This window comes from Chionomys nivalis, chromosome 8, assembly GCF_950005125.1.
Source record: "Chionomys nivalis chromosome 8, mChiNiv1.1, whole genome shotgun sequence".
NCBI classification, from domain to species: Eukaryota; Metazoa; Chordata; class Mammalia; order Rodentia; family Cricetidae; genus Chionomys; species Chionomys nivalis.
In genome coordinates, this window is record NC_080093.1 from 25,062,757 (window position 1) to 25,085,743 (window position 22,987).

General features: G+C 43.0%; 1 protein-coding gene across 1 annotated transcript; it reads left to right on the forward strand.

Annotated features, from left to right (window-relative positions):
- Positions 1-4,712: 4,712 nt before the first annotated feature.
- Positions 4,713-15,633, forward strand: LOC130880225 (interferon-induced protein with tetratricopeptide repeats 1-like). The gene is made up of 2 exons (XM_057779165.1): positions 4,713-4,813; positions 13,785-15,633. The coding sequence occupies exons 1-2, from the start codon at positions 4,809-4,811 to the stop codon at positions 15,169-15,171; spliced, it is 1,392 nt and encodes a 463-aa protein (XP_057635148.1). The 5' UTR covers positions 4,713-4,808; the 3' UTR covers positions 15,172-15,633.
- Positions 15,634-22,987: the final 7,354 nt, after the last annotated feature.

Consider the following 22,987-nt stretch of genomic DNA (forward strand, 5'->3'; position numbering starts at 1 on the left):
TATGTGGTCATGGGTTTCAGAGTGCCCCACAGCTGAAACAGAACATTGAAAAGTACTTAAAGTTAGACTAAGATGTTTTTGTCAAATAGCTTTGAGATGAAAAACCCAAGAAGATAATCTAAAGTTTTAGAAAGGCGTCTGAGATCTTCTTAGGTGACAAGTGCATGGAGCGATGCAAGGCAGTTGGCAAGTTTTGGCCCAGTACCTTTGGCATGCAGATTCTTCTGCCAGGTTAGATCCACCATCTGTTGTGGCTCTCCTGAGCCCCCAAGTCAGAACATGGTGTAGGAGGTCCTTCTGTCTATGTATTGCTTTTATTGGTTAATAAAGGAACTGCTTTGGGCCTATAGCAGAGCCATAGGAGAACAGAGCTAAGTGGGGAAAACTAAATGGAATGCTGGGAAGAAGAGGCAGAAAGAGAAGCCATGGATCCTTCACCTGAGACAGACGCCAGTTAGAATCTTGCCGGTGATACACAGATCAGTGGATATGGGTTAAATTAAGATGTAAGAGTTAGCTAGAAATAAGTTAGAGCTAATGGGCTAATCAGTGTTTTAATGAACATGGTTTCTGAGTGATTATTTCGGTTCTGGGCAGCCGGGACAAACAAGCGGCCATCCTGTTACAAGAATATGAATTGATATCTCCTGAACTGATTCAGGAAGATCTTTATCAAAGCACAGTTGGGTCTCAGCGACAACAGATAGTCTGGGGTTTGGATTTTTGGGGATCATTCTCTTTAGCAACTTAATTTGCCTGGTTGTTATCCTGAGCTTGGGGGCTTTGTATTTTGGTGTCCTGGCCAGTGAATGACAGGCAATTCACTTGGCACCACATGGCCTCTAGCAAATGAACAATTTTATACTTATTTTTAATAATCTTTCCCTTTGAGGTGACTAAGTCCCTCTGTTTATATATCTGTCTATGGGCATGAACCATGGCAAAAGCATATTGGCTGTCTGTGTCAATGTTCACTGTTTTCCTTTAGTCCGTTTATTTTTTTTTCTTGTTTTTTGAAACAGAGTTTCTCTGTAGCTTTGGAGCCTGTCCTGAAACTAGCTCTTGTAGAGCAGGCTGGCCTGGTACTCACAGAGATCCACCTGCCTCTGCCTCCCAAGTACTGGGATTAAAGGCTTGTACCACCACTGCCTGGCCCTTCAGTCCATGTCCATCTTAAAGCCTATTTCAGGAAAATTATGTCTGTTCTCGGGACCTTTCTGCCCTTGACCAATCCTGCCTCCACATACCTGGTTACATCTTGAATAAAATTGCTTCCAGTGATATAGAAATCTGCATCTCTGGTGGTTAGGGGGTATCTGTCATGTCAGGTTGCCTACTTTGGATGACATTCAGCATCCCAGGCAGTCATGTTTGTACTCCTCAGGGTTATTGACAGGCATTAATGACCAAGGATTAATCAAAAGTCAGTCTGTAAGCCGGGCGATGGTGGCGCACGCCTTTAATCCCAGCACTCGGGAGGCAGAGGCAGGCGAATCTCTGTGAGTTCGAGACCAGCCTGGTCTACAGAGCTAGTTCCAGGACAGGCTCCAAAGCCACAGAGAAACCCTGTCTCGAAAAACCAAAAAAAAAAAAAAAAAAAAAGTCAGTCTGTGCTTATGTAAAAGAAAGGCCTCAATACTGAGTCAGATGGCATTAGACACGCACTGGCTGGAGGTATCGCTCAGCTGGGCTTCCATAGCATGGAACTGTGACCATTAGAGCCCATCCCAAAAAGAGTTTGTCAGTTTCTTTTTACAAGAATGGCAAAGGCTACGATGGCTCTTGTACAAGAGTGCTGTCTTAGGGTTTCCCTAGCTGCAATGAAACACCATGATCAAAAGCAAGTTGGGGAGGAAAGAGTTTATTTGGCTTACACTTCAGCATTGCTGTTTACCCTTGAAAGAAGTTAGGACAAGAACTCAGATAGGACAGGTTCCCAGAGAGGGAGCTGATGTAGAAGCCATGGAGGCAGTTACTTATTGACTTGCTTCCCATGGCTTGCTCAACCCAAATGCTTATAAAACCTAGAACCAGCATCCCAGTGATGGCACCACTCACAATGGGCTGGGCCCTCCTCCAGTGATCACTAAATGTAAAAAATGACTTACAGCTGAATCTCAAGGAGACCTTTCCTTAGCTGATTTCCCTTGTTGACTCCAGCTTGTATCAACTTGACACACAAAACCAGCCAGTACAATTGACCCCTTGTCAACTTCTGTTAAGCCACAACACTTCCTTTCTTATTCATCCTCAAGATCTTAAACACTTTAAAAGTTCCACAGTCTTTACAAATTCAAACACATTAAAATATCAGTTCTTTTAAAATAGCCAATTTCTTTGCAAATACTGTTTTTTAAAAGCCAAGTCTCTCAACTGTAAGCTCCAGTAAAATCCCTTTTACATAAAGAGGGAAATATCAGGGCACAGGCACAATCAAGTCAAAGCAAAATAAAATTCCAACCATCCAATTATCTGGGATCCACTCACAATTTTCTGGTCTCCTGCAAAGGGCTTAGGTCACTTTTCTCCCTCTGCCCTCTGCAGCACACACAGCTTGTCTTCCAGGCTCTGGCTGGCTCCACTCCCCAGCTGCTGCTGTTCTTGGTGGCCATCCTGTGGTACTGGAATCTTCAAAATGATGGGGTCCTTTTCTGCAACTGGGTTCTACTTTCACAAACAGCCTCTCATGCTATTTTCAAAGTTGCAAGCTTCAACTTCTTTGCATGACCCCTTCTGGTTTGAGCCGTCAACTGCCACTGAAGCTGCATCTTCACCAAATGGCCTTTCTTGGCCTCTCATAGTACCAAACCTCAGCTGCTCTCTATGACCTCTTCATGCCTTCAAAACCTGTGTATAAAGACTGTATCATTTCTCAATTTCCCATTCTTGACTGTGTTATCAAACTACTTCTTTAAGCACATAAAAAAGAAGAACAAAATTAATCACCACTGTGGCCACAGAAATATATGTACCAGGTATGTAATATAGCTCTTGCAGAAATGCATCCATAGTAGAAACAAAAAGGTTGTTAAATTTGAACATTTTCTCAGGGATATAATATGAAAAACAAAGCTAAGTCCCAATATCAAATAACATAGGACTTTTCGTGACAGTGAGACATATCTGTTCCTAGCAGCACTGATTTACTGCAAAGAAGATGATGAGCATAGAAAACCTCTGCATGGAGTTTTCTTTCATTTGTGGTAAAGTTAGCCACTGGCAAAGAGACTGCCCTTGCCTCAACTGCTGAAGGTATGCTGTCTCAATTGGAATTTTTGTCCTCTCAACAAAGACACTCAAAAAGGCAACTACTGAAATTTGCCAAGACAAGGTAGGACAGTCTTTTAAATTTGCTTCTCCACAGAAAAGTCTAGCAGATATTCTAGGCCTGTTGGCCAAAGATAGATGCTCCAACATTGCTTGGATGTCAGCTGTTTCTCTCATTACTAAGAGTTTTGGAAGATGCTTGCTGTGCACTTCCTATATACTCAGGTAATAGTATACCCTTCTCAGTTCTTTGATGGTGTTGAATACAGATGGTTATAGTTAGTTTTTCTTAGCCATGATTGAAAGTAATTTAGGTACAAAGCTTTGGGTTTATCAAAAGAGGATAGGTAATATTTTCTCTGAATTTGCCAAAAACAAATGGACTGGACATTGTGAATGTAATTCTTACTTGATAATTGCTCTTATTGTACAAAGTTTCATTTGTTAAAGTTAATACCTTTCCTTTCTATATAGACAATACCTGATAATTTTTCTTATTGTACATAGTTTTACTATATTACAGTTAAAACTCTTTTTATTTAGACAAAATAAGGGGTCTGTTGGGAGAAATCTGTTTGTATTGATTGTCCCAAGACCATGAGTAGAGTCGGACCTTGGTTCTGAGAGCAGAGTCCACATTCAACTGGCTGAGATGGACCAAAGAGTCACCAGCTGGAATCAGAGGGAACAGGTCATGCAGGAAGAGGGGTAAAAATCCATGAGTCATGGGCAAATGATATGGGAATACCTTCTGTATGTGGTGAATAAGTTTTATTACCATTGGTTAATAAAGAAGTTGCTTTGGTCTATGACAGGGCAGATTATAAGCAGGCTAGAATGAATATATATATATATATATATATATATATATATATATATACATACATACACACACACACACACACACACACAAACACACACATAATGGCACCTACAGAAGTTCATAAGGAGAGCCAGACAGCAAACCAAGTGGTACGGATGACTTCTGGACTGCAGGGGAACTGACCTGCAGATGGACTCTGCTATCCCTAAACTTCCCTTTTGCCATTCCATCAAATCCACACGACTATGGGCTCACTGCCAAGAACAATGTGCAGAACTTCAGATCTTTTGACTAAGAAACAATTATGTTGGGAAGATGCCAGTCTGGTCCTTTATGTTCACACCGCCTCCATCAACCCCTTTGTAACAGCATCTCCTGGTCCCGGGGATGTCTTTCTCTGGACAGACAGTGGAACTGACATGTCTGTCTATTCCAGAGCCTTCTCCTCATCAGTTCAGAGGAGAGAGCAAGAAGGAAAATCCCTGGTTGTCCACAGTTTCACTGAGGAGAATCCTGAAGGCTTTAGTTTCACTTTCCAGTTTCAGTTTCCTCGAGGTGTATGCCACACGTCACCTCCCGTTACAGAGCTGTTTCCCAGCTCATATCTGAGAGTCCAGTGGGGGTGAAAGTCCACAACAGAGCAGAGCATCAAGGAAGGATCCTGAGGAGTCCTATCCTGGTGAAAGTCCAGAGAACTTCAGCCACCTTCACAGCCACCATGGGGTAAGGATTCCCCTGCTGTGCAGTTTGAGTGAACCCAGGACACAGACATTTGCTTGTGGCCAGTTCTGACTAAGTCTGCTTCCATTCTTTTGTTCTCTCTTTTTTTTTTTTTTTTAAATATTTATTTATTTATTTTATTTATTATGTATACAATATTCTATCTGTGTGTATGTCTGCAGGCCAGACCAGAATAGGGCACCAGACCTCATTACAGATGGTTGTGAGCCACCATGTGGTTGCCGGGAATTGAACTCAGGACCTTTGGAAGAGCAGGCAATGCTCTTAACCACTGAGCCATCTCTTCAGCCCCCTCTTTGTGGCTTCTCTTTCTACTACTCAGAAAGGAATAAGGATGCTGATTGTACTGAGGGACCAGGAAATTTGTTTAATGATTGTAATATTTGCATGGGGCTGGATGAGTGAACAGATGCTTGCTTCAGTTTTTAAGGCTGTCGCACACATGTAGTTCAAAATCCCTGGGTGATATATTAGCATGCTCATCCCATCAGAGAGATGATTACCAACGAGAACTTCGGGAGTGGAATAAGGTACCACTCTATGCAATTAGAGCCCTAAACAAGAGCAGCTGCTGAGAATGTTCTCCTTGCCATATCCTGACCTCACAATTCACTCTACTTGAAGTGTACCCAACAAACCCCCAGAGGATCTTTTGAGATGCTGCTCAAGGTTACTGGTCCAAGTGCTTTCTGCCAACCCCTGGCTGGGTTAAACTAAGAGAGAACACATTTTTTTTCTGTCCCTCAATATGAGACAGAAATGTGGAAATTCTAATACATTTAATGAGAAATATTTAAATATTTCCCCACAATAAACTAAATATGCCCAGGAATATATGCATGTATGTGTGTATATAAACATATACATATGTTTATTTATATTCACACACACACACACATATATATGTATATATAATAAGGAAATGCTAGGCACCTGAAGTCTTTTTGTTTTCTGTTTGTTTTTGGTTTTTGAGACAGGGTTTCTCTGTAGTTTTAGAGACTGTCCTGAAACTAGCTTTTGTAGACCAAGCTCATCATGAACTCACATAAATCCCCCTGCCTGTGCCTCCCAAGGGCTGGGATTAAAGGAGTGAGATACCAGCACTGGACTCCAGCTCTGTGTGAAGTCTTTTTATGTAAATTTCTCTGACTTTTATGTTTGAAATTGCCCTCTGGGTCTAAAGTGTCAGTCAGTAGAGTGTTTTCTCTCGAATCTAGGGCTACAGAATCTCTCTTTCATAGGCAACTATTGTATGTTCTTGCACATAAAACCATCTATAGTATGTGAGTATGAAGGAGGCTGAGAGCTTCTGTTGTATAATGAGAGAGATTACAAAAACCACAGAGGTATAAAATTGTGAAATGAAATAAACAAGAGAGCAGAAGACTCTAAGGGCTGTCAGGTGACAGTCATGATCATAGAGTCAATGACTAAGCTGTGCCTGGTCCAGAGTTCCCATGACTCTAGCAGGTGGCTAGGACTGTGGTTTGCAATTGAGTGCCTGCAGTGTGAGAAAGGCTGGAGATCTCCAAATGCACAGGGGAGGCTGGATGCTGAGATCTCCAAGTGCACAGGGGAGGCTGGATGCTGAGATCTCCAAGTGCACGTGGACAGTGGGATCCAGGTTGCTCTCTGTCCCAGTTACCCACACAAATGGTGGCTGCCTCTGTGCTGCTCAGCTTTCCTGCTGCAAGTGCTTATGCACAAGTGCATGTGCCTCCCATTGGGGCACAGCTCCCCTCAAGGATCCTTGGGGCCTCCCAGTCAAGGCAGATTTCCATAGACAGATGGTGTCCAGATTTCAGAGTGTTATTAGCTACCATGCTAATGTCTTTAGTTTCCCTAATGTATGGAAATTTTAACTGTCTCTAATTTTAACTGTGGGTTGCTATAGGCAGGGAAACCAAAGAAAAGCAGGATTGAATCTGATGTCCCTAGACCATGATTAATGTTCCTATAGAAAAATGCCCATGGTTTCTAAGTGCCCGAGAAAAGAAGAAGTAAACATGCATTTAGTGTTTTCAGGGACAGAGAAAGAGACAGAGACTCAGAGAAGAAGAAATGCTGGGCTCTCTGTAAAGGCCATGGCCAGCAGAGTAATGGTCTGCACGAGGCAAAAAGGAAATGAGGTTGAACACACCTTAGTCAGCCAGTGTTGTTCACACTTCTAGACATTGGGTCCAGGGGGGTCGTGCAATGGTGGGGACAGACCACCAAAGTCTGATAAACTAGAAGCAACTTTATCCCAGTAACAAGAATCCTGTAAAAAATAAAATAAAAAAAAATCTCTATGGAGCACAAAACGCTTATCAGCTAGCTGAGACCACATCCAGAGATGGATTTTGTTAGGCTGTGGTAAAAGGTCGGTTTCTATACCCACCTTTTTTATAGGAGGGACACTGTGCATTAGATCTGAACAAAGGAATTTTTAAAATCTCAAGGTAAAACTCAGATACAGATTGCTTTATTTTACAATCTCCATTAACAGAGTTTTTTGGTTAAACCAGTGTTTGTCATTAATCTATTGTCTTCCTTGGTACTTCCAGGTGGTGTTTACTGAAACCCTGTGGTCTCCCCTTTGATGCTGCCAGTTTCACATAGGGATAAGGAATAACCCAGAGGTCATATATCTATTTCCTAAAAGTTGATTCAGCTCATATCTGTAGGCTAGCTCTCAGTTTGCAGAGAGATGCTTGGCCTTGTAAATAGAGCAATGGGTTGTAAAGCAAAAACGCCTTGTTAGTAGTTCATCCTGAAGCTGCTGAGAGAGCTGCTGACAGTCTGTTCTCATTTTCCTAGACATACAACTTTATAATTTTTTATTTCTACATTCCTGTTTCTGGAATCTACATTTTTATATTCATAGTCTTGGACTCTTCACTAGAGTCTGGCCCTGAGCAGTTTGTTGTGAGTTTATTTAAGCCCAGGGGAATATGAAAAAACTTCTTTGGTGAATACAATGCCCTGTCTACAAAGAGGCATAATTGCATTGGAACTCAACTCCAAGTACTCCTTCTAAGAAGAAGGGTTGTAGAGACAGGTTTTATGTATTGCCTTAAGGACTCAGGGAAGGATCATATGTAATGTCAGTCATACAGATAGTGTAGAGGACATTTGGGGCATTAGCCAACTCCCTTTTTGATTTGGGTGCTTGGGGAGACTTTGGCCAAACAGATAAAGCAAAGGCCATCTAGCTATTAGCCACCTCTGGTCCTGCTGTGGGAGCATTGTATCCTGGCTCTACAGATAGCACAATCATCAGGCTATTAAGGATCTCTATGTCCAGGCTTCTGGGTGGGAAACAAGCTATACATTTCTCCTATTGAAGAAACAATTCTATGTGTCTATCATTGCTGGTTTACTTTGTGCTTCTCTGTGGGGGCAAGGACTTTGTGCTGATGAACAGACAAAGACAGAAAAAGAAGAGAGAAACAGTGACGGAGTTAAAGAGAGAGAGAGAGACAGGGAGAGGGAGAGAGAGAGAGAGACTGACACACAGACAGAGAGACAAGGATACAACAAACAAAAACTTCTTATGCTTTTATCTTTTTCTAGCTTTGCTTATCAAATGCTTATCAAAGACCTCAGTATAGGAGCAATGACCAACCATTCCCAGAGACACTTTTCAAAAAACCAAATAATTGTGTCCAACATCAATTGAACTCTCTCAGGGGCTCATGATTAGAAACATTTTGAAATATTTTTGTTATGAAACAGTGCTCTCGAAATTCGAGTGGATAAGTGAGATGAGGTATAAGCCCAAAGAACACTGGGCCATGAAGCTCATAACCCTTTATACGGCATGAACAAACAGCTGTGACTCCTCTGCTGGTTGGTACATCAAGGACATTTTGAGCATCCTCTGTCCATTACATGAAGCCTAGGGAAGACAGGGCTGTCAGTGTTTTTAGTCAATAGGAATGCTATGGGAAGAGGAGGAGCATGGAGAGACCAAGGCTTAGAAGAACCCTAAAAGAAAGTTATTTCCTGATCATTATGACTGTTTTAAAAATATGTTTTTACTTTTCCTTAATTTACTTTAATGTCTTCTTCCACAGGTTTTTGTTTATTTTTGAGGTTAGAACCCAATGACATTTCTCCCTTTCTTTTCCTTTTGTCTTTCAAGTCCCTCACATTTACCCTCCATGCTCTCCTCCAAATTCATTGCCTCTTTAGTTCATTCATTGTTTTTGTATGCGTATATATGAACATATATATGTGTGTGTCCCTGTCCAGCATTTATAATGTTTTTTGTTATATATGATATCAGGGTTGGACATCTGGTGCTGTACAGCCTAGCAGGGGGATACCAGCTCTCCAATCCCCACTGTAATGGTTTTCATTGCTCTTTGTGTATCATGAGGCCTCACTGACTCTTCCTATCTGATCTCTATGTTTCCTGTCCATTGTTATCATCTTTGTTCAGCTCATCTTTTGTCATTCAAGCCAATGAAATTTTCAAAAATTTTAGAAGTGAATTCTATCTCTGGTCTTATGTAAAGAAATGGCATTCAAAACTAATAAAAGACCATCAGATTCCCAAAATGGGAGGGGCATCATTCCATCTAGTCCCTTACTGAGATGTGTGTGTCTCTAAACCCAAAGCTTCTGTCTCAGAGTAGTTGCTTCCAGATTGTCACTTCTAACCCTCTACTTTTGCTGGGATAGTATTGCTTTTCTTTTCCTTTTTCTATCTCCCTTTTTCATAACCCTGCCAGAATGCCTTGAGACAAGGTTAAAATCTATTTTTCTGAAAGTATCTCTAACCTTCAAAGAGACTGTGATGGAGAAAGGTCATTGGCTAATAAAGAAACTGCTTTGGCCCATTTGATAGGCCAGCCTTTAGGTGGGAGGAGTAAACAGAACAGAATGCTGGGAGGAAGAGGAAGTGAGCTCAGATATAAGACAACTCCTCTCAGAGCCAGATGCGATGCAGCCAGCCGCCAGGTCAGACATGCTGAATCTTTCCCGGTAAGACTGGTGCTACACAGATTATTAGAGATGGGTTGATCGGGATATGAAAATTAGCCAGTAAGGGCTAGAGCTAATGGGCCAAGCAGTGTTTATAAGAATACTGTTAGTGTGTTGTTATTTTGGGGCATAAGCTAGCCAGGCGACCAGGAGCTGGGGCGGCAGGAACACAGCCCGCAGCTCCTACTACAAAACTGAACTTTTTCCAGACTTGAAACCAAGTTAAAAATTGGGCATGAGCATATACTGTTTTTTACACGATCACACAGATAACAGGGACACATAGCTCAAACACACACACCACAAACCACAAACCACAAACTATAGGAAGGTGGAAACACAGGGGGAAAAACTGAGGAATACACCCTGGGGCTCTGTACCCACCCCTGGGCTCTAGATATATGCCATGATTTAAACCTTTCTTGCAATATTTTCTCGTGGGTGCTTTTTCTATCCTAAATGGTGAATAAACTTTCCTAGTATATCCTTCCTACTCTATTTTTGCATTCAGTTGTATGACAGACTTTAAAATCTGCCCAAAAGAACCTCTTTCTTCAAATCAAATACTTAGAGAGGCTAAGTCAAGAAGTCAAAAATCATTTGGCTATACTAATGTCCAAACTGTGTCCCTGTCCAAACCAGCCTCAAGAATAGTACTTATCTATGGATAAAGTTAGAGGAAGGTGATTAAAGTTAGCTGAAGATGCAAGGGTGGGCTCTTCTGCTACAGGACCGGGAGGTTTTCCTACAAGAAGAGGAAGAAAACAGAAAAGAGTTCTCAGAGTTCGTTGCACAGACAAAAAGACTACATGAGAATCTACCAGGATTGTGGTCTCTGCATGTTAGGAAGAAACACCTACCAGGTGAGGTGCCATGCAGGCCGGCTATTTCATGTCATGACAATTAGTGTACTAATCTTAGAAAGGGGAAGGCCTGATCAGATTCCCTCTCCACTATTGCTAGGACTCCTAGCTGGGATCATCCTTGAAGATTCCTGACAATTTCTCCAGCATCAGGATTCTCCCTAACCTCATATTGGCCCCCTCTATCAAGGTACCTCTTACATTGCTCTCCCCTTCCGTCCTATCCCTGACTCGATCCTGGCACAGTTTACCCAGAAGCTTTTAATTATTTTCCCTTCCTGGGACCCTGATGTGTGTGTCTCTTAGGGTCCCCCTTTTGACATAGCTTCTCTGGGTTTGAGGATTGCAGCCTGGTTATTCTTTGTTTACATATAATATGGACTGTGAGTGAGTACATACTATGTTTGTCTTTCTGGGTCTGGGTTACTTCAGTCAGGATGCTTTTTCTAGTTCCATCCTTTTGCCTGCAAATTTCATGATGTCATTGCTTTTTAGTGCTGAGCAATTAGTGACTACCCTACCTGTCATCACAAAACTACATCTAGTAACTGATGGAAGCAGATGCAGTGACCCACTCCAAGCACTGGGCTGAGCTCCTGGCATTCAGTTGAAGAGAGGGAGGAGGGGTCATATGAACAAGACTGGGAGGTGAAGAGCATGGTGGGAAAACACCACAGAGACAGCTGACCCGAGCAAGTTGGAGCTCACAGGCAGACTATGGACTGATAGTTGTGGGACCTGCATTGTGTTGAAATAGATTCTCTGAATGTGGGGTGACAGTCATGTATCTTGATCTATTGTGGGGCTTCCTGGCAATGGGATCAGGACCTATTCCAGGTGCATGAACTGACTTTTTGGAGCCCATTCCCTCTGGTGGACTACCTTATTCAACCTTGATAAAGAGGGAATGGTCTTGGTCCTGCCTCAACTTGGTATGCCATACTTGGTTGAGTCCCCAAGGAAGGCCTTAACCTGTCTGAGGAGTGGATGGAGGGTGAAAAGAAGGGGTTGTAGGGGACACGATGGAAGTAGGGAGGGAGAACTGAGATTGGTATGTAAAAAGGTATTTTCTAATAGTATAAATCCCCCAAGTTCTGTTGGCAAGCCACTATGCTCGGTAATTTTCCTACGGCCGCCTGTACGCAGAGGGCTCAACCATGCAATCAGTGTTCTCTCTCAGGTCATTCTGTAACACCATCCCCAGTGCTGTATATGCCTTTTTCTCTTACAGGGATACTCATGCTGGTGCCATAATGTCTTGATTATTTTAGCTTTATAGTGATTTCAATTCTTTGTTTTCAAAATCATTTTTAACAGGACCATCTTGGAGATTTTCTAGCATTTTGGCCTGCTCACCCAATGCTTTCTTTGAGGCGATGGTGCTGTATTCTGGTCTTGTATTTTTTAAAACTGGTGTTCATGAACCTAGCTGGGATTTTCAGAAAGCAGGCTTCAGACTTAACTGAAAGAATGAAGACAAAATTCCTACAGTAGACTTTGAACTCAGAAGTGGGGGGCGATCCAGAGTCATCAGGACATTTTTCAGGATAGAAGCATATGGGATGGGTGGGCTGGTGAGTCCAATGACTGATTCATGAGGTTTCTAAATGGCTGTAATGTTCTATTTGTCAACACTTAAGGGCTCCAAGCTAGAGTGTTCCTTTATGGGAAAGACCTAACAGGTATGGCACCTCCTGCTGCTATTCTTGACATCTGATCAGATCAAAGCCAAAGACAGCTGATTTAAGCACTTTGGCATCTCTGGCCTCTGGCAGACAACTACCAACAGGACCAAGGGCCTATTGCCATCTAGCCATGTAAGACTCAGAGCCACTGCTGTGGGTGCCTACAAAACCCGAGTCACACAATTCTATCTCTTGCTCTCAACACTGATAGAAAAGCAGGAAACTGCTGTGGAGTTTGTAACATAGCCATGTGTTTAGCTTCACTAATCTTCCCAAAGACCAGAAATGGGAAACACTGATAACATTCCCATTACACAGATGGGTACAGTGTGATACTGAGGTATTAGTGATACATTCTAGGGAAGTGATTGTCCTGCTCCATAGCAAAATAAGAAAGAACATGAATGTAGATTCATGTTTAGAATGCAGGGATTCTTTGTAACCATAGGAGAGGACGTACTAGGCAACACTCTGTAGAAGGTGGGTGCTTGTTGCCCTATCCAAGTGGGAGGAGCAGGCGGCATCCCACCACCCAGCTAGCATAAACCTGAAATAACCATAGAGAAATTGTATTAATTAAATTACTGCCTGGCCCATTGCATCTAGCCTCTTCTTGGCCAACTCTCACATCTTAAGTAACCCATTTCTATTAAATCAGTGTATCACCATGTGACTGTGGCTTATCAGAAATATTCGAACTTATGTCTGTCTCAGGCTGAAGATTCATGGCGTCTGCCTGACTCTGTTCTTCTTCCCAGCATTCTGTTCTGTCAACTAGGCCAAGACAGTTTCTTTAATAACCAATGAAAGCAACACAAATACAGAAGGACCTCCTACACCATGGTTGAGTCACCCCCCTTCTATGTTGCCCTGTAAAAGATCCAGAGAAAATAATATCGCTAGTGTCACAAGGCTGTCCCAAGGCAGAGAGCATGACCATTTGTTCTGAGTCAGCCTTCTTCTGACAGGACACCGGTTGTTTGTGTCTGAGATGAAAAGGGAAGGACCTGCAATGACCAATACTTGGTGTTGAACCCGAGGACAGTTCCTATTTAGGTCAGCTCAGGTGGCAGGCACATGTACAAAGTGGAGAAGGGATAATAGTTTTATCGAGTTTCACATCTCAGGGCAGGAGTCTGACAAGAATGCGGGTGGGCCTGTATCTCTGTGACCATGTCCATTCGTGAATAAACGGATGAACTCAAAAGCTAAGATGGTAAGTACACATAGGTGGACGTGCATGTGCAAGGAGACTCTGACAGTTGTAGTAAGTGGAGCTGAGGGATCGATGGAAAAACAGATATCAAGAAATTCTAAATGAGCGAAATGTTAGATTTCTAGGAAATAAACAAGAATGTTGTAAAATGTTTTTTTGCATGGTGCCAGATTCTGACCAGGTCTCACATAACTAATCTTCCTACTTCCTTCTCACAGAGAGAATGCTGGTGCTGATCAGGTCAAGAAGAGTCTGCTTCAGCTGAGCTGTCACTTCACGTGGAGCTTGTTCTTTGAAGACGCCGATATTCCTGATTTGGAAATGAGAATATCAGAGCAGGTCGAGTTCCTAGACATCAAGGGGCCAGTGGGGATGCACAACCTCCTGGCCTACGTAAGACATCTGAAAGGCCAGAATGAGGAAGCCCTGCAGAGCCTGAGAGAAGCAGAAGCCTTGGCCAGGAGAGAGCAGTTGGGCAAGAGAAGTGTGGTGACCTGGGGCAACTGTGCCTGGGTGCATTACCACATGGGCAGCTTGGCAGAAGCCCAGAGCTACCTGGACAAGGTGGAGAAAACTTGCAAGGAATTTGCAAGTCCCTTCCGCTACAGGATGGAGTGTGCTGAGATGCACTGTGAGGAAGGTTGGGCCTTGCTGAAGTGTGGAGGACAGAATTATAGACGAGCCCTGGCCTGCTTCACAAAAGCTCTGGAAGCTGAGCCTGAAAACCCCGAATACAACACTGGCTATGCTGTAGCTGCCTATCGTCAAGACTTTGATGATAATAATATTTCTCTGGGACCCCTGAGGAAGGCTGTCATGTTAAATCCAGCAGATCCATACATTAAAGTTTATCTTGCCCTGAAACTTCAGGACACAGGAGACACAGATGAAGCAGAAAGACACATTGAAGAAGCCCTCAGCAGCACATCCTGTCAAACCTATGTCTTTCGTTATGCAGCCAAGTATTACCGAAGGAAAGGCTGCATAGACAAAGCTCTCCAACTCCTACGCAAGGCCTTGCAGACATCACCTAACTCTGGCTACCTGCATTTCCAAATAGGGCTCTGCTACAGGCAACAAATGATCCAACTGAAGACATCCAGAAACACACTCTCCAGAAGGCAGGGCAGCATGCAGGAAATGGCCCAACTGGCCATTTGTGAATTTCAGAAGACTGTGGAACTGAGGCCCACGTTTGATGTAGTTTATGTTTGCATGGCTGAAGTGCACGCAGAAATTCACCAATATGAAGAAGCTGAGGCAAATTTCCAGATAGCACTGAACATGCAGAACCTTACAGGTCACAGAAAACAAGACATCCATCTACGCTACGGCCGTTATCAGCAATTTCATCAAAAATCAGAAGACAAGGCAATCACCCACTACTTAAAAGGTCTAAAAATAGAAGAAAAGTCCTATGCCTGGAGGAAACTACTCATAGCTTTGGAGAAAGTGGCTGAAAGACGGGTTCAGCAGAATGTTCGACCAGTGGAGAGCATCAGCCTCCTTGGGTTAGTCCACAAACTGAAAGGGAACATGCCTGAGGCCCTGCTGTACTACGAGAAGGCTCTGAGACTCACTAGGGAGATGAACCCTGAGTTCTGAATGCAGATCACCTCTGCGAAGATAATGTACTCATCACTGAGATTCCATTCCCACTAACTGACTGTTTTCCCCAGAACTGCATTCTTGCTGGAATCCAAGTACCTAAATTCATTGGCTCCTGCCACCTCTTTCTCACCCTTATTGTCCTGTCTAGAAGGAACTTCTGTCCCCACTACACCTGCTCACTTAAGGACCAGGACTGACTCCTGCTGTTCTCAATGCTTTGAGTCCTGTCATAAACATTTTTCCTTATATCTATGATGTTAGAAGAAAGTGTTCATCCTCTCCCTGCCAGTGTCCTGGACAAAAAAGTCTTTTCCATTCAGAATTCAATTTTGATCATCAGGAACTCTTACTACAGTACAACCTCAGAGCAAAAGATTTGAGCAAAGGAGAGCGTTTGAAAGCAGGAGAGCTCTCACATTCCTGGACACCCATTCACAGCTAACGAGAGACTTAAGTGTGGGGACAGTAATGCAAGAAAGCTTGTTCTGACCTTACAGACTAAAGAGGACATAAGAAGTTCATCTGAATTTTTCTGTTTTATTGATAATGTGTTATGTGTGATGCTTTTCCCTGACATTAAAATTAATCCAGTAAAATTTACGAGAATCACAATCTCTTTCAGTGTAATTTGTTGATAGTATTCCAAAAGTTAGTCTTCCATGGTACTCAGGAGGACATGGGATAGCAGAACCAACTCCCAGGAGTCTAGTGGGCAAGCAGGGGAGAAATCTGTGCACATGAGAGCAGCACGTGGGATGTGAAAACATGAAGAAGGTTATTTCATTCTATACAACACTGGTTAGTAAGGGTGACTGATGCTACCCAGGTACCTGAGCGCTGCTATTTCTCAGTAGGAAGATGATGCTTAGGATGGGCTTAGACTTCATTTGCCTGATCCTTGGGAAAGTACAACTGATACTTTCTACAGATTTTTCCATGTTAAGCCAATAACATGTTTATTAATTTCAAGCAAAGGAAAATTGTAGTATCAGCTCTCAGGATTCATAAAGATGTTCCCTGGTAGTCCACATCAATAGAGAGGAAGAGTAACCGAGAGGGGAGAAGAAAAGGGAACGAGAGAGAGAAAGATTGGGAAGCAGCAAGAGGATATGCAGTTTGATTTAAAAGCTGGGATTTGGGTAATTGGCAGATTCTTCTCTTCCAGGAAACCATTTCCACCTTTATCTCAGGGGAGACATATTTACAAGATTATTCAGGTAATGATATGTGTGTCAGATACTGGATGCTTCAGCTATCTGGCATGTCCTATTATCACTAAGCCCTGTATCCTGCCCTTAACTTCATGAGACCTATAGGTCAAAACTATAGAACTAAAATGCTTAAGGTTCCTGCATTGATTAATGTGCCTTGAGTTCCTAGATCCCAGACTCACTGGGCCAGGATGCACCTTGTGCTCTATATCTGCAGACCCACACTGCCAATGCTCAGGAGCTCTTCTCTGCCCTCTGCTCCTCCTCCTCTCTCCCTGTTGTTTAACTGTCCTATCAGCTCTTTTGGGTTTTCCTTGCTCTTCTTTTTTTTGTTTGTTTGTTTGTTTTTCGAAACAATATTTCTCTGTGGTGCTTGTCCTGGAGCAAGCACTTGTAGACTAGGCTGGCCTCAAACCCACAGATATCTGCCTGCCTCTGCCTCCCGAGTGCTGAGATTAAAGGCGTGCGCCACCCCCACCTGGCCCTCTTTGCTCTTCTTTCTCCCCTCATAGTGTTGTCTCTCCCATTGTCCTGATTCTTCTCATTGATATTACATCCAACTGCATGGATGAAACTTCAACGAGTTGTGGCCTACCCTGCACAGCTGTGCAAGGGACAATCACGGTGATACACTGTGCATGTGCACAACCACATACACAAGCACACAACACTAAATAAGTATGAAAAATATTTAAATTAATAATAAGTAGAACCACTGTGTTTTATGGTTTGAGCATCAGGTTGTAGCTAATAGCGTCACTATTGTTTAGTAAATGAAGATTATGTGTACTTAGTTATGAGTATGGTTCCCAATATTCCATGATGAACTGCAGTTCAAAAGAGGAGTGAGAATGATCCCACACGAGAAAGAGCCATAGATGAGTAGGAGGCCAGGAGGTGCTGCTGGTACTGATTGCTGGTGTTGTTGTCAGCATCAGGCCAAGAAAGATGCTAAGGAATCAAGCCAGGAGTCAAAAGGCCTAACCAAGTCAAAGGCAAGAGCTGCAAGTCAGGTCCGGGTCTAGATGGGTGATCAGGGGAAAGGGTCTTCAGTAGAGCAGACTACATCAAGGGAGGGGACTAAGGTTGGTCAAAATGTCCTTTAACACAAACAGCAGATATCAGATGATAGGTTAGTGTAGGGCTGTGACATCCCAGTTTCTGCTAACTGTCACTCTATGTATGATTTCCAAGGGTGGAAGCAACACCCCTTCTTTGTCAAGGTCTGATACCCCAACATTAACTATTTTTCTCTCTTGGACCTGCAGGGAGGCATGGGAATAATTGAGACACAGTTCACACAGAAATGGGTAGGGAGTCTCAGGCTTTATTCAAATCCTGAAGCTCACCAGTGTTTACTAACCAAATACCTTTTATCCCCCAAGGTAAACTAACATGGAAGTTCATTAACATTCTGTTTACTGGGTAGCAGATCTGCAGTCATGTCCACAGCTTGGTCACTAGTTTGAAAATAACACCTCTTTTCAGGCAATCTACATAATTACAAAGGAAAAGGAGCAGCATATCCTGAGCTTTTGTTAGGGCAGTGACAGCCTGTCTGGAAGGGTGCCTGATGGATCTTAACCATGGCCTGAGAACTTAGATGTCAAATCATGTAGAAATATGGGCCTACACTTCTTCAATCTGATTTGTCAGATAAGTCTTTGAGCCTGGTTTCCTTGAAATGCCCCTTAATTCACAACATTTTTAATACATATGGTAATCTTTTTTCCCTACATACCATCTTTTTTGATTATCTGGGAGCTTTACATCATGCACCCTGATCTTGACAGTCCTTCCATGTCCACGCCCCCTTGTAAACTTACTCACAATAGAAGGAAACAAACAAGAAAAACACAAATATCACTTTGTGTTATCTATATAGTATTTGGAGCATCGCCAAATTCTGAGTGCCCGGCCCCTGAAATACAACTGAATCCTTCCTCTCCCACACATTCACCAGAAGCTCAGAAACTATGGATTGAGGAGAGCTAGTGTATGATTTTTGTTTCGGGCCCCATGCAGCTTGTAGCGGGTCCACAAACCAAGGTGGCTGGCCCCAGCCATGTGTAGGTGGGCTGGTCCTGCAGACTGTGAGTCCCCTGGTAAGTGCAAGTTCCCGGCAAAGGTGCAAGTTCCTGTTGGCTAGCAGTGTAGGCACATGGACAGCACATCGTGGACAGACACATCATACAGAAAAGAATTAGATATTTATTAGTTAAATTATGCAGGGTAAGGGAAAAGGGAAAAGGGGGTAAGAGACAGAGAGACAGAGAGAGAGAAAAGAAGGGAAAGAGGACAGAGCAAGAGAGAGAAGGGGACAGCAGAAAAGGGAACAGAGAGAGAAGCCAAGGTAAGGAAGGGAGGGGCTGCAGGGAGTAGGCGTGGCTTGTCTCTTAAAGAGATGAACAATTATAACAGCTAGTCTTCAGCTAGTTCACAAGTTTTCTTATATTTATTTATTTAGTCACTGCTTCATTCATTTTGGTTTCTTGAGACTGAATTTCTATGTGTAGCTCTGACTGTTCTGGAACTCACTCTGTAGACCAGGTTGGTCTTGAACTCAGATATCCACCAGTTTCTGCCTGTGGAGTTCTGGTTTTAAAGGTGGGAAAAAAGAGTTGATGTAGGGCAGCTGGCATTACAGATGATTGAGATCACACTTTGTCACACTTTTTAAGAGTTTTCTTTGGTGGCTCTCTGTCTAGGCTGTTATGTGTTTTAGGGGAAGGCAGTTTGGGAGATTCAAAGTCTGCCACAAAAGCCTTCCATGTCTTCCCCTCTCAACCCTGCCTCTGCAGCCATCGATATCACTTTCACCACAAAAGTCATCTGCGTGCTCTTTCCATTCAGTGGGGACATGGGTCATGATGACCCACTCAAAATCTGGGGACACTATAGACCACAAACACAGCCCTATGTTTCAGTAAGCCCATTAACCAAGACCCAGCTGTCATAGGCTGACCTGTCAGAGGATATCAAGATGGCCACCCACAACTATCTGGTACCCTACAGCTGCAGAACCTACAGATTTTGATGGCTTCATGCATTGGCAGAGACCAAGGATATCTCCACAAGTTCCCTCGTGGTCTCTTTCCTCCACTGCCCCCACCCAGCCCATAATTACGTTTCCGGTATCCCAGTTCCCCCTTGGGGCCACCCAAGAGCACAGAGTTCCATTAAATTTGGATATTTGTAAATTTGAATTGTAATTTGGCTTGATTGGTATTTTTTGCGTCAGCAGAGAACTCTCATTAGCAAAACTCCTAACATCTTGGAGGTCCAACCGGGTAGGGTGGCCTTTCTGCATGGCCATAGGCCACATGTTGAAAGCCCCCTAGTCCACAATCTAAGCTCTCCATGTCACTCTAAAATTGGCTCCCAGGCTACAGAGCTGCGTCTTGGTGGGTCCCTTTTTGTTGTCTATGCTATAGGGGTTTGGGGGGACCCATTTGTACTTACTTTTATTAGTTATTGGACTCTTTTTGTTGTTGTTGTTCTTGGTTGTTTTTTGTTTGATTTTTTTCTTTTTTTAAATTTTTTTTATTTTTATTTATTTATTTTTTTATTGAAAAAAAATTTCCACCTCCTCCCAGCCTCCCATTTCCCTCCTCCTCCTCCTCCCACTCTTCTCCCCCTCTCCCCACTCCTCTCCCCCTCCCTCTCCAGTCCAAAGAGCAGTCAGGGTTCCCTGCCTTGTGAAAAGTCCAAGGTCCTCCCCACTCCATCCAGGTATAGGAAGGTGAGCATCCAAACTGGTTAGGCTCCCACAAAGCCAGAACATGAAGTAGAATCAAAACCCAGTGCCATTGTCCTTGGCTTCTCATCAGCCCTCATTGTCCACTATGTTCAGAGATTTTACCCCATGCTTTTTCAGTCCCAGTCCAGCTGGCCTTGGTGAGCTTCCAATAGGTCAGCCCCACTGTCTCAGTTGGTGGCTGCACCCCTCGCGGTCCTGACTTCCTTGCTCATGTTCTCCCTCCTTCTGATCCTCATTTGGACCTTGGGAGCTCATTCTGGTGCTCCAATGTGGGTCTCTGTCTCTATCTCCATCCTTCGCCAGATGAAGGATCTATGGTGATATGCAAAATATTCATCAGTATGGCTATAGGATAGGGCCATTTCAGGTTCCCTATCCTCAGCTGCCCAAGGAACTAACTGGGGACATTGCCCTGGGCACCTGGGAGCCCCTTTAGGTTCAAGTCTCTTGCCAACCCTAAAATGGCTTCCTTAATTAAGATATATACTTCCCTGCTCCCATATCCACCCTTCCTTTATCCCAACCATCCCATTTCCCCAAGTTCTCCCCATCCTCCCCTTCCCACTTTTCACTCCCCATCTCCCTTTACCCACAGTCCACACCACCCTCAAGATTCCAATTTTTTGCTGGGAAATCTTGTCTACTTCCCATATCAAGGAGGATAACTATATGTTTTTCTTTGGGTTCACCTTCTTAATTAGCTTCTTTAGGATTACAAATTATAGACTCAATGTCCTTTATTTATGGCTAGAAACCAATTATGAGTGAGTACATTTCATGTTCATCTTTTTGGGTCTGGGTTACCTCACTCAGGATAGTGTTTTCTATTTCCATCCATTTGCATGCAAAATTCAAGATGTCATTGTTTTTTTACCGCTGAGTAGTACTCTAATATGTATATATTCCATTCTTCCATTGAAGGACATCTAGGTTGTTTCCAGGTTCTGGCTATTACAAATAATGCTGCTATGAACATAGTTGAGCATATACTTTTGTTGTATGATAGGGCATCTCTTGGGTATATTCCCAAGAGTGGTATTGCTGGGTCCTGGGGTAGGTTGATTCCGAATTTCCTGAGAAACCGCCACACTGATTTCCAAAGTGGTTGCACAAGTTTACATTCCCACCAGCAATGGATGAGGGTACCCCTTCCTCCACAACCTCTCCAGCAAAGGCTATCATTGGTGTTTTTGATTTTAGCCATTCTGACAGGTGTAAGATGATATCTCAAAGTTGTTTTGATTTGCATTTCCCTGATTGCTAAGGAGGTTGAGCATGACCTTAAGTGTCTTTTGGCCATTTGAACTTCTTCTATTGAGAATTCTCGGTTCAGTTCAGTGCCCCATTTTTTAATTGGGTTAATTAGCATTTTAAAGTCTAGTTTCTTGAGTTCTTTATATATTTTGGAGATCAGACCTTTGTTTGTTGAGGGGTTGGTGAAGATCTTCTCCCAGTCAGTAGGTTGCCTTTTTGCCTTTTTGCCTTAGGGTAACTCTAACCAAGGAAGTGAAAGATCTATTTGACAAGAACTTTAAGTCTTTGAAGAAAGAAATTGAAGAGGATACCAGAAATGGGAAGGATCTCCCTTGCTCTTGGATTGGGAAGATCAACATAGTAAAAATGGCAATTCTCCCAAAGGCAATTTATAGATTCAATGCAATCCCCATCAAGGTCCCTTCAAAATTCTTCACAGATCTTGAGAGGACAATAATCAACTTTATATGGAAAAACAAAAAACCCAGGATAGCCTAAACAATTTTATACAATAAAGGTACTTCTGGAGGCATTACCATCCCTGACTTCAAACTCTATTACAGAGCTACAGTAATGAAAACAGCGTGGTACTGGCATAAAAACAGAGAAGTCAACCAATGGAATCGAATAGAATACCCGGATTTTAACCCACAAACCTATGAACACCTCATTTTCGATAAAGGAGCTAAAAGTATACAATGGAAGAAAGAAAGCATCTTCAACAAATGGTGCTGGCACAACTGGATGTCAACCTGTAGAAGAATGAAAATAGACCCATATCTATCACCATGCACAAAACTCAAGTCCAAATAGATCAAAGACCTCAATATCAATCTGAACACACTGAACCTGATAAAAGAGAAAGTGGGAAGTACCCTACAACATATGGGCACAGGAGATCGCTTCTTATGTAAAACCCCAGCAGCACAGTCATTAAGGGCAACACTGAATAAATGGGACCTACTGAAACCGAGAAGTTTCTGTAAAGCAAAGGAAACTATCACTTCCCTGTCTACGCCCTTCCTTGCCAATCTGGAAGTTCAAAGTCAACTTCCATGTTACTCACCTTTCTCTCCTTCTCACTCTCCCCTTCATACCCCAACATCTCACCAATAAACCCCCTCTACACACTGGGCTAGCACCTCCCAATCCTCCCCAGTCTCCTCCCATACCAGATACAAACATAGTTCTGCCCTCTTCTGCGCTCTCTGGGAGGTGGCAGAAATCAATGACATTATAAAAGTTTATGTTTCCTTTTCTCTTCCAGATCTCTTTCAGATAGAAAAGAGGCTAGGTTCTTTTTCTTCTAACCCTTCTGCTTATATTAAAGAGGTTGGTTATTTGTCTGAGACCTACGATCTAACTAGTAAAGCCTCTGCAGTTGGAGGTGGGCATACATGGATGGAATCTGCAGAAGTTGATAAGGAAAGCCACACAGCAAACCAAGTGGTTTGGACCACTTCTGGACTGTAGAGAAACCAACTTGCAGATGGACTCTGGTATCCCTAAACTTCCCTTTTGTCATCCCATCAAATCAACATGACCATAGTCTCACTTCCAAAGAGTAAGTGCAGAATATCAGTAC